The sequence below is a fragment of the Gobio gobio genome (assembly GCF_949357685.1).
Source record: "Gobio gobio genome assembly, chromosome: 22".
Taxonomy (NCBI): domain Eukaryota; kingdom Metazoa; phylum Chordata; class Actinopteri; order Cypriniformes; family Gobionidae; genus Gobio; species Gobio gobio.
In genome coordinates this window covers 26,419,264-26,431,023 of record NC_137118.1, presented here as the reverse complement: position 1 = coordinate 26,431,023, position 11,760 = coordinate 26,419,264, and the positions used below count along the sequence as shown (strand labels likewise).

At 41.6% G+C, this 11,760-nt stretch overlaps 1 protein-coding gene across 1 annotated transcript; it reads left to right on the top strand.

Moving 5' to 3' along the window:
• Positions 1–1,700: 1,700 nt before the first annotated feature.
• LOC307119128 (uncharacterized protein) lies at positions 1,701–6,989 on the top strand (the record flags this gene model as incomplete). The annotated part of the gene is made up of 10 exons (XM_079805208.1): positions 1,701–2,096; positions 2,525–2,620; positions 4,437–4,547; positions 4,706–4,912; positions 5,082–5,177; positions 5,322–5,588; positions 5,778–5,872; positions 6,033–6,083; positions 6,315–6,699; positions 6,802–6,989. Exons 1-10 carry the CDS (start codon positions 2,063–2,065, stop codon positions 6,987–6,989), a joined length of 1,530 nt encoding a protein of 509 aa, XP_079661334.1. The 5' UTR covers positions 1,701–2,062.
• Between the last annotated feature and the right edge of the window lie 4,771 nt (positions 6,990–11,760).

The window sequence follows — 11,760 nt, the reverse complement described above, 5'->3', positions numbered from 1 at the left end:
AATCGCGTCCCGTATTGGTTTGATACGGAACGCGTCATTTTGCTTGTAAATACGGGACGATTCCGTATTTTACGGGACGGGTGGCAACCCTACGCTAGGGTGCGTCTAGATTTCTAGGCTAGCAAACTGTCCTTCAATACCCCGGTTGCAGGAGTACTGTTATGTCGTTCGACTGCTTGTTTATCGTCACCTGTGCCAGCAGATCCAGCAGGAGTATCCGACACTGTTTTCCCTGACTTCTTCACACCTTTCCTCTTTTCAGATCCTCCCATTATCGTTGTTCCAAAAATTCAAGACATTAATAAATGGAAATTCTCAACAAAAAAAAAGTTTCGTTGTAACTATTATAAAACAGTTTGGGATTGCTGAGCTCACAAACGTACATGTGATCAGGGCGCCATCTTGCACGCCTCCTCTACCCTGAAAAGTTGTATTGAAATTCACTCAGGGAAAAATGTATGATACTTTAATGTTAAAGGCCTGAAAATAACCTAAATATAAAACTGCATTTCTGATCATGTTGTGATTCAAATTTGAGGATGATACTCTAACAAATGTAGCTTCTGTAAGCTTTTATGTCAAAAAAAATAAAAAAAACCTCTAGGCGTCCTTTCAAAAAGGCCCTTTATTTCAGAAGATTTGTAATTGTAAAGAGTAGCGTTTCATTCAAATAAATCTGCAATAAACTGCTAATTATAATGGATATATACAGTTACTGAAAAACTAAAGCAACTATTACAGAATTTACAAAGTGTAAAAAACTAATTTAGTTGATAAGAAGTGCCAGTCTCCACTGCGGTGTGCTCTCGCAAGATGATGCCTTTTGATTGGTTACAACGTCCATCAATCAAACCTTTGTTGGCAAGGCATTGGCTAGGCATTGCCTGCCTTTATCCAACCAAAACCATAGCCGCTTTGACTGACACCTCACGGAGCCTGTAATGCGCTTCCTGTATATAATGAGTCATCAGAAGGCCTGTGATTGAAGGAGAGAGACCTGGGAGGGTTTAACTGGAGCTGAAGACTCTAAACTGCAGGGGAGATCCTCAGAATACTCGCTATTGCATTGAAAATGGACGTGATTAATTACTAATATAACTCAAATACGCTCAAGTAAATGAAGGAGGATTTTTTTGTTCGCCCCCCTCTATTTTTCAGAGTGGACCCTTACACTTACATGCTGGTGTTTATTGGATTCGTCCGATCGGATCTGCACGATAGGAGATGAAAGATGAGTAACTGCATTTATTATGCTGATGTTTAAGTGGCCGGTCCTTTAGCATTTAATTAAATGCTAAATGAAGCATTAAATTAATAATTTATCATTTCATTAATCCTTTAATGCACCACTGCGGATTGAGAGGTTAAACTAATACAAGGAAACATTATTTAATATTTTTTATTCATATGCAAAAATATAGTAAAAATAAATAAATCAAAGTATTTACCAACACATTTTGATGCATGCACAGACATCTAGCATTTCTGAGTGATGATGATGCAGAGGAATCACTGAATCAAAGTTTTGAACTGAGTCAATGAAACAGGTTCAAACTTTTTAATAAAGAAAACGTCCAAATGAAGTTTGTAACTATTCAATAAATGTGTTCAGATCGATGCGCGCTCACGGCTCCGCTCATATGAATGATTCACGTTTTAGTTGCTATGGCGACGCCTGTTATGAATTCTGACGCAGACTCAGACACGCACCGATTGTGTTGTTGATCTGTTGTTGAGAGAGACGACTGAGGCGATTTCACAAACTTTTGCAGAATATTTTCTGTGCTGACCTTGAAATTTTGAAGCTGTTTGGAGGAGACGAGACTTTTATTCTGGAAGAACATCGCAGGAGATATCCTTTACAGAGTTACATTTTTGAGTTGTAGATACTTTTATCTTATTGTTCTTTTCTTATTTTAGGAGTGTCGAGTTTGATTAATTCTTTGTTTTTGTTTTCTTTTTTTTTGGAGGAGTATTTTTGAGGAGAGTTTATTGTATTGTATTGTGTGTTGTTTTGTTTTGTTTTGTGTTTTGTATTGTTTTTGTTCCAGATTGCAGGAGGATGTCGATGGCGAAGATGATGGGTGAAAGAGAAGGTGAGTGCTTTAACGTTAGTTATGTTATGTTACTGAAATATTTCAGCCTCGGGCCGCTCCATATCCAGGAGAGCTGCTTTCTCTCAGACGGCTGGTCAGGAGGTTTGGAGACAGACAGTGTTCTGATGACCGTGATCAGGCCTGGGCCGGTTGCATAAACCGTTAAGACTAGTCTTACAAGTTAGACATACATTTTTTTTTCTTTAAGACTGTTCATACATTTTTTTAAATCAGTTACATAAAAACATAGACTTGCCTAACTGCTAGTGGCTCATACTAGATCTTAAGACACTGTCTTAACGTAATGGCTTAGTTTATGCAACTGGCCCCCAGGATACGCTGCCAGACCAGACCCAGATCACAGATCCAGGAGCTTCCTACACATTTAGCGCTTCTGTCTTCTGAGTTTTCTGTTTCTGTGCCCACAGGTCAGACTGACAGGAAGAGAGCGTGGCAGAGCGGCAGCCGGCAGAGCCCAGATGATCATGGACGTCCGTCCACTCCATCTAAAGGCTTTCGCAGAGGTCAGAATAGGCTTTTATTACACAAGTTATGGCTCAGTTAAAGGGTTAGTTCACCCAAAAATGAAAATGATGTCATTAATTACTCACCCTCATGTCGTTCGACACCCTTAAGACCTTCATCTTCGGAACACAAATGAAGATATTTTTTGTTGAAAGCTGATGGCTGAGAAGGCCTCAGATAGGCCTCCATTGGCATTCAGTACACAGGGTTTTTCCTGGGTCAAAAATGGTCTTCGGTGGTGGCTGACAGACATGACACACGCACGCACAGTAAAAAAAGTCCCCTACCCACATGATCTGCAAGCGCAATACTGACAATACATTTTAAATAAATTCAAAGAAAGTTTGTAACTTTTGCTTATCTTATTTTGATCCCACATGAAAAAATACTATAGTATATTATAGTAAAATTACTCTAGTAAATACTATAGTGTTTTTGAACTGTACTATAGTAAATATACTACAGTAAATAAACAAAGTGTAGTAAATACTATAATATAATACAATATACTACAATTTACTGTAGTATCTTTACTATAGTATGGCTCAAAAACACTATAGTAATTTTACTATAATATACTATAGTATTTCTTCATGTGGGATACCTTGATGTTTGTTTTTGTTCCTCATTTTTACACTATTTACTGATAATTGTTTTGGTATATAATCATATCAATATTAAAAAGTAGTTTTTAAAAAATGAACAAATAGCCTAATTTTCTGCCATATACAATTTCATAAAATTATCAGCTAGCTAACAACAACTTTGTTCTGGGTTCACCTCACAGTCTAAACTAAGTGATTTATAGGCTATTTATTTTACTACACATTATGAACATAAATAAGCTGAAAGACTGGATAATTAAAACTAACTCTTACACCCACTCTTGCTAAATTGTGTAAGCACACTTGTGTTCTCATTTCAGGTGTTCTGAGTAAATTTAAACTGATTCGTTAGTTCAGTGTTGGACAGATCAGTTGTTCTAACCAGTCGTTAAAATGATTCGGTTCATTAGGTTGCGAATCGGACATTAGCAGACGCGTTGTGTGCGAATCCCGTCTGTTAGAACATCGCGAAAGATTTGTCAACACACAGAAAACACTTCATAACTGGACACGATTTGTTTCCCGTTTATTGAAAGTATGCTTTATGTCAGCTGGTCAGAGAATCAGTCAATGTTTTTTGAGCGCATTTCACACCCAGCGGCAATGAAAGGAAAACATCGTCTGATAGCGCCACGTGCAACATGGATTCGGTCTTCCGACCTTTTGATTTTTATTAACGTAATATGTGAAATATTAGAAAGCTAAGAATGCTTATTTTGAAGACAGAGAGAGTGCGAGCGAGGGAGGAGCTCTGATCGTCTCTCTGTCACTCAGTTACAAGCGCAGCATCTATTCTACATCATTCATAAATCACAATAGCTCATCAAATAAAGCTTTGGCGGGACAAAAATTTGTTTTGGCGGCCGCCAAAAAATTTTCAATGTAGGAAAAACCCTGGTACATTTACACTCACAAGACCCATAAAAGGCACTTAAAATGTCGTTACAAAGTCCATCTCACCACAGTGGCTCTACAATAATTTTACGAGGCGACGTCAATAGTTTTTGTGCCAAAAAAAAAATCAAAATAACGCCTTTATTCAACCTCTTCTTGTCTTCCGTGTAGGCCTCCACGACGCATGCGCGAGAATATGACGTAGCGCCGGCGTTTGGGTGAACTAACCCTTTAACAAATAATGTGTCATTGAAAATAACAATTTCATGTGACCACTGACATTGATTATTAATATTATTAAAAATGTCTTGACCAGGCACCATGTCCACATCATATTTGTCCCTCTCTGAGGACAATATAGTGAGGCGGTTCTGCAGAGAGTCGTTGAGCCTTAGCAGCCGAGGCTCGTACATCACGAGCTCAACAGGTGAGACTGAAATAAGGCTGGGCAGTGTACAGTCACATTGAATTTCATTTTACTGGTGACCTTTTTTTTAAGTAAAACGTAAGTTATGTCATTTTATCACTGCCTAATTGGACGTCAGAGATGTTTCTAATCATTCAGTTTTGTTTTCTTCATTTCAGAAAAACCCACAGAATGTAAGAAGAGGAAACGAGTTCGTTCTTTCCTCAGGAACGTGTGTAAGGCTGTGAGGCGCTCGCTCCTCTGCTGTTGTCTCAGTGATGTGGATGTTGTGGAGTCTTTTGTTCCTCCAGCGGATCTGGAGCCAGAGCCCGATCCTGGTCCATCATCACCTGATCCAGATCACTCCGGCGTCAAGCCAAATAATGGTCAATCTGCAGACATTATTTCTCCAACATTGTTTTAAACAGAATTATTATCGTCTTGTTTGCACTGATATTTTTAATATAAAACAAAGGATCTAGCAATCACAGATCCAGGAGCTTCCTACACATTTAGCGCTTCTGTCTTCTGAGTTTTCTGTTTCTGTGCCAACAGGTCGGACTGACAGGAAGAGAGAGTGGCAGAGCGGCAGCCGGCAGAGCCCAGATGATCATGGACGTCCGTCCACTCCATCTAAAGGCTTTCGCAGAGGTCAGAATAGGCTTTTATTACACAAGTTATGGCTCAGTTAACAAAATAATGTGTCATTGAAAATAGAAAGTTGAAAAAAATAAAACATAAAGTAACAATTTCACCATTGACATTGATTATTAATATTATTAAAAATGTCTTCAGCAGGCATCATGTCCACATCATATTTGTCCCTCTCTGAGGACAATACAGTGAGGCGGTTCTGCAGAGAGTCGTTGAGCCTTAGCAGCAGAGGCTCGTACATCGTCGATTGGAGGTGGAGTGGCGATAGATCGGATAGCCGAAACGAACAGGGCAGTTGGAGCGACGAAGAGTGGATGTGCCATCCGCTGCCAGGTCAAGTTCCCGTCGAGCCAACGGAGACTTCAAATGGCCTTATGGAGGCTTCACCGGTGAACACGAGCTCAACAGGTGAGACTGAAATAAGGCTGGGCAGTGTACAGTCACATTGGATTTCATTTTACTGGGAACCTTTTTTTAAAGTAAAAGTATTATTTATTATTAAAATTATTAAAGACATTATTTCTCCAACATTGTTTTAAACAGTATTATTATCGTCTTGTTTGCAAGCTCATACATTTCTCATATTTTGTTTTTCAGACTCCTTTGAGACTCTCTATAACGTGGGAGAGATGATTGGATCCGGAACTTTTGGGAGAGTGTTCAAGGGAACACGGAAGTTTGATGGCAAAAAGGTAAAGCAATCTTGCTGAATTGTACAAACATTTTTGCTCTTGCATGCATCAAAACATTCTTAATACAGATGGGTTAATACTTAGATGCTCAAATCGTAAATGTTATGTGCAAAGTCAGGCGCTTGAATACCGTTATTGAACGCTGTTTTTTTTTTTGCAGGTTGCCATCAAGCAGATGCACAAGATTGACAATGATCGTTATCTTGATATTGTAAGTTGGTCAAAAGTTGTATTTGTTGTTTAAGTGCTGTTTGTTGTTTAAGTGCTGATTACTGTAGTCAATACACCTGTAGGAAGCATTAGGTGTAAATGTAATAGATCAATAAACCTGGAAAGGCTCTGATGATCGTGTCTGTAAAGATCAAAGAAAAGTACATTTAAAAATGATAGGTTTTCTTCAGATTTTTACCCAGCTAACCTTCTGTCTACTACTTTTCTCTAGCCCGGGCATCCCGAACCTCTCGTTACAGAAGTGGCGCTGCTGCTAATGATGAGGCATGAACCCATAAGCCCCTACGTCGTCCGACTGTACGACTGGTTTGAACATCCTCGGACATTCGTTCTCATAATGGAGTTCCCTGACCCCTGCGAGAGCTTGCTGGACTTCATCATTCGTCATTCGTGTCAACTGGATGAAACAACAGCACGGGTCATCCTGCGACAGGCTGCGCTGGCGGTACAGCACTGCATCGAGCATGGCGTTTTTCATAATGACGTTCATGCAGAGAATTTCCTGGTGAAGACAAACACGTTAGAGCTCAAGCTGATCGACTTTGGCTGCGGTCAGCTACTTAGTGGTGATGGCTACGAGACAAAAATATACCGTGGTGAGTATTTTTGGAGTGTGGAAACCTGGATGTAGTGACTTTCTGATTATTTGATGCTTTGAAGAAATTGCTCAACAATGTGCAAAAATGTCTTGCTCACAGGATTACCTTCTTACTGCCCACCTGAAGTCTTCACAGAATCTCGATTCCACGCCGTCCCAGCAAATGTCTGGGCTCTAGGGGTGTTGTTGTACCTGATGGTTAACGGACGTTCTCCCTTTGGCAATAGAACGGAAATCACACAGGCCAAAGTTACATTTCAGAACTCCAACTTATCCAAAGGTGAGTGAAGAATATCGATAAACACACACACATAAAGCAAAGGCTCTGTTTAGAAACAGGTAAAGGTGAAGTATGTAAGATGTTTCAAGTTGAAATGCATTCAGTTTATAGTTCACCAGATGCTGTTTTCATAATTGCCAACATTCGTGTCACATGGTCATCATGACTAACCAGCTCTCTCCTTAATAAAATGTGTACAGAATGCAGTGATCTGATTAGCCAGTGCCTAGCCCGGGATCCAACGAAACGGCCGACGTTAGAGCAGGTGTTACAACATGAATGGATTAGAAATTATCTGGAGAAGTTCAGGAGAAGTTCAGGAGATTCACTCGATCAGTGATTTCAGGTGTGAGGTAGTGTAACAGACAGAGTAGGATTAATATCATTTATCTTCAATTCTGGATTATTTGTAGTGAGGTTTTCAAATTTGTGTTCATGTTCTTGTTATAGTCAAGTCAAGTCAGCTTCATTTATACGGCGCTTTATACAATACAGATTGTTTCACAGCAGCTTCACAGTAATAAACAGGAAAATAACACAATTAGTGATGCAATTGCAAGAATTCAGTTCTGTTGTAAATCAGCTAAAAAAAAAAAAAACATTCATGAGTTCACATGTTCATATAATCTTTGTATTGGATAGGAGATAACACTTGCTGTCCTTGGTGGAGGGCTTGAGCTCGAGACTTGACCAGAAGTCCAACCCCGACCTGACAGGAACCCAAGCCGATCCTGGTCCATCATCACCTGATCCAGACCACTCCGGTGTCAAGCCAAATAATGGTCAATCTGCCGGGGATGAGGGCTTCCCACTGATGACCAACCTCTTGCGGCCATACCCTGGACATCACATCCCACCAGAGAAAAGGGTGTTCAATTACCGCCTCAGCCGGGCTAGGTTGGTAGTTGAGTGCGCCTTTGGCATCCTCTCAGCTTGGTGGCGGATGTACCGCCCGTGTCATTGCAACCAGTCCAGAGGTTGCAGAGGTGTGTGTGAAGGCCACATGTGTGTTGCACAACTTCCTGCGCATGAAGACACTGGAAAGCAGGGGTGGACTGGGGCAAAAAAGTGGCCCTGGACTTTCTGGCACAAAGCGGCCCATCACACCCGGTGTGCAACACACCTCACCATAAACCCACCAGCTCATTATACACAGGGCAATTTTAAACACAGAAGCTATTTATTCAAAAATATGAATTATATGAATTGTTTTATTGAAATGCTTATCATACTGAATGACAGGCATACTTCTTCAGTTTATAATTTGTCTTTCCTGGTGCACATGGCAAATTGTATTTATTTTTTTTTGTATACAAATTTTGATTTCTCTTTTCCATACACTGTAGTTTAATATCATTAAGTTCAATACCTACCATAAAATCAGACCATATAAAATGCTATTGTCTAGAACAGAGTCCTGCACAGCTCCGATTTTGTAAACCCGCACCCGCCCGTACCCGCAGTGCTTAAAACCGCATCCGACCCCTTCTCCGACAACAGCACTAATTAAAATCCGCACCCGACCCGACCCGCTTAAAATAGAACCGACGCCCGACCCGCACCCGCAATAAAGTCAGTTTAGCATATTACATTATAGACACTGTGGCGAGGCCGAGGGACCGTGAGGGCGGGACGAGGCGGCGCTCATCAGGGAGGATGAGCGCCAGCTGCGCGCCGCAGCGATCTCGGCCCTCGCGGAGGAGTGAGGGACGAGAGAGGACCAGGCCTGGATTTTGTGTTATGTTTTATTTTGTGTTCGCTGCAGTCGTCCGTGAGGGGCTGCAGCTTTTTATTTTCATTTTGTGTTTGTTTGTATGTAGGCGGCAGTCGACCGTGAGGGGCTGTCGCCGCCATTTTATTTTGATTAAATGTTTTGATTGTCCGCCGGTTCCCGCCTCCTTCTTCCCGTACAAACAACGTTTACTACAGTGGTGCCGAAACCCGGGAGGAAGGAGGGACACGCTGTCGAAGAGCCCTCGCAGCTGAGGGGGATCGCGGTGCCGCGGAGTTCGGGCAGCGCGGAGGAGAGAAGTCCGCGAGCGGCTGCCCGAAGCGGTGGTGCTGGAGCGGATGAAGGTCGGTGGGACGGAGAGCTCGCTGCCGTGCCCCTGGGTCGAGGTGGGGTGGCTGCCGTCCGCGAGGGGGCGAAGGAGTCCCCAGCGCTTGCCCGGAGCCGAAGCCTGCTGCCGCCCGCCATATTGGGGAGGAGCCGGAGCGCTGCCGTCCGCCAGGTTGGGGAGGAGCAGGGAGCGCGGGACGGGGACTCGCTTCCGGCCGCCCTCAGAAGGAGGAGCCACCGCCAGCCGCCAGGGGGCGGAGGAGTGTCGAGCCGTCCACCGGCCGTCCAGTACCACCGCATGGCACCGCGAGGAAGAGCCTCTCGGCTGGCTGAGGACCGAGCGGCAGTGTGTCTGGGAACCGGACCAGAATTTTTTTTTTTTTTTTTTTTTTTTCTCCTCTCTCCACTCTCTCGTCTCTGTCGCTCCTCATGCTCCCCGCTCCGTTCTCTCACCTCGCTGTTCTTACCCCCAGGTCCCGCGGCCGCCGTGATCGCCTGCGAAGGGCGTTGGGGGTATGTGGCGAGCAGCGAGGCCGAGGGACCGTGAGGGCGGGACGAGGCGGCGCACATCAGGGAGGATGAGCGCCGCAGCGATCTCGGCCCTCGCGGAGGAGTGAGGGACTATAAAGGAGGAGCGACGACAGTGAGGGACGAGAGAGGACCAGGCCTGGATTTTGTGTTATGTTTTATTTTGTGTTCGCTGCAGTCGTCCGTGAGGGGCTGCAGCTTTTTATTTTCATTTTGTGTTTGTTTGTATGTAGGCGGCAGTCGACCGTGAGGGGCTGTCGCCGCCATTTTATTTTGATTAAATGTTTTGATTGTCCGCCGGTTCCCGCCTCCTTCTTCCCGTACAAACAACGTTTACTACAGACACACTTACAAAAATGTTTATTGCCAGCATACATAAGTTATTACACGACCATTAACTTAAGGACAACTTCGGGACATTCTAAAACGCTTAACGTGGCTTAATGTAGGTAAGACACTGTTATTAAGAGACCAAACTCAGTAAACATAATACTAATAACGTATACTATGTACAAAAGTACAAAAGTGGCTTAATGTAGGCTACTAAGACAGTGTTATTAAGAGACTAAACTCAGGAACCATAACAAAAATACTGTTCGATTGAACTGCGTGTGCTTGGTTTTGTTACCACAGTTAGCTGCGTGCTTCCTCAGCGATGAACTTCCACATTTGCGGCTATCTTTTCTTCAACTCCTCATGATCCATCTCGACGAGTGCAGGCAGAGCGCGCGCGCGGTTGTGATTCTCCTGGGAGGAGAACAAATAAACTGATATGGATTTGAAAATCAACTTGAAATACAGGCAAGGCATATTTTTGTATATGCATATTTTCAGGAACACATCTACAATATACATGCATATATTTTTATATATAGGCCTATATTCGTTTGCACGTGACTTTTTAAAACCCGTGTTTAGACCCGTGTTCTCCCTTGTCCGACCCGCACCCGTATCCGACACAGTAGGATGTTTTTCACCCGTTTCAGCAATATTCGCGGGTCACCCGTCACCCGTGCAGGACTCTGGTCTAGAAGACTTAGGATGTAGTGCAGAATGTGGACTGTTTTAGGGTGCCTTTCTAGTGGCTATAGTATCTAGACATCTGTAATTTTATGGAATTGAGCTCAAATAGTGGAAAAGAGTTTAAAAATGATATGAAAAATACAGCATATTAAAATGATTTCTGAAGGATCATGTGACACTTACTGAAGTAATGATGCTGAAAAGTCAGCTTTTACAGAAATAAATTACATTTTACAATACATTCTCATAGAAAACAACTAGGCCTATTGGAAATTGTATCAATATTTCTTAATATTTGTGGTTTTACTGTATTTTTGATCAAATAAATTCAGCCTTCTTCTTTCAAAAACAATTTAAGAAGTCTTAATTATTTCAAACTTTTGATTACCAGTGTGTAAAATAATGCATGTAACTAGCAAATTATATATTTATTTTCATATGTCACTTTCCATTGGCCACTTGAATATGAAAGTTGCCAGTTTTAGCATGATATATGAGAAAGATATTTTGAGTATTATGAATCATTTGAAAATGATTGTGAAATTACTGAAGAAAGCCTGGAAACAGAAAGACAAACATTCCCTCTGATATGCTGAAAACTGCGACACCTACGCTAATGTTTCTTTGTGCATTCTGTAACAACAATAAGTTCTGGGGAATAATTAATTCAAATGGTATGAATATTCATGAGTTTATGAATATTATTAGCTTGTTGTACAGAAAAATTAACGTATAACGGAACCTTTAATCATTTAAAAGTAACCTTTATCCAAATTGATTTCTTCATCAATTATCAATCTTACAAACCTTAAGAAACATTGATCTGTTTGATCAGGACAAATAATATCTCTTATGTTTGCACAATTTGTATTACTAAAGTAGTAATACATGAAAATCAAGCTTAAATGGGTAGCTTAGATCTTACGCTTCAGTGACTTCGAGATTTGTGAGCAAAACAATAAGGATTCAGTTTAATGCAATTATTGAGTTTTAATAAAACACTATAGAATACAAAGCTACGAATCACACGGGGGTAAATATGCATATATATAGGAGAAACAAACGATATGGTACAAACAAGGAAAAATCAAACTTAACGAATAAAATCAAAGGGAAAAGAATGATGGAAAGAGAGAATCCACGAGGGAGAGAGAGATGAGAGAGATGAG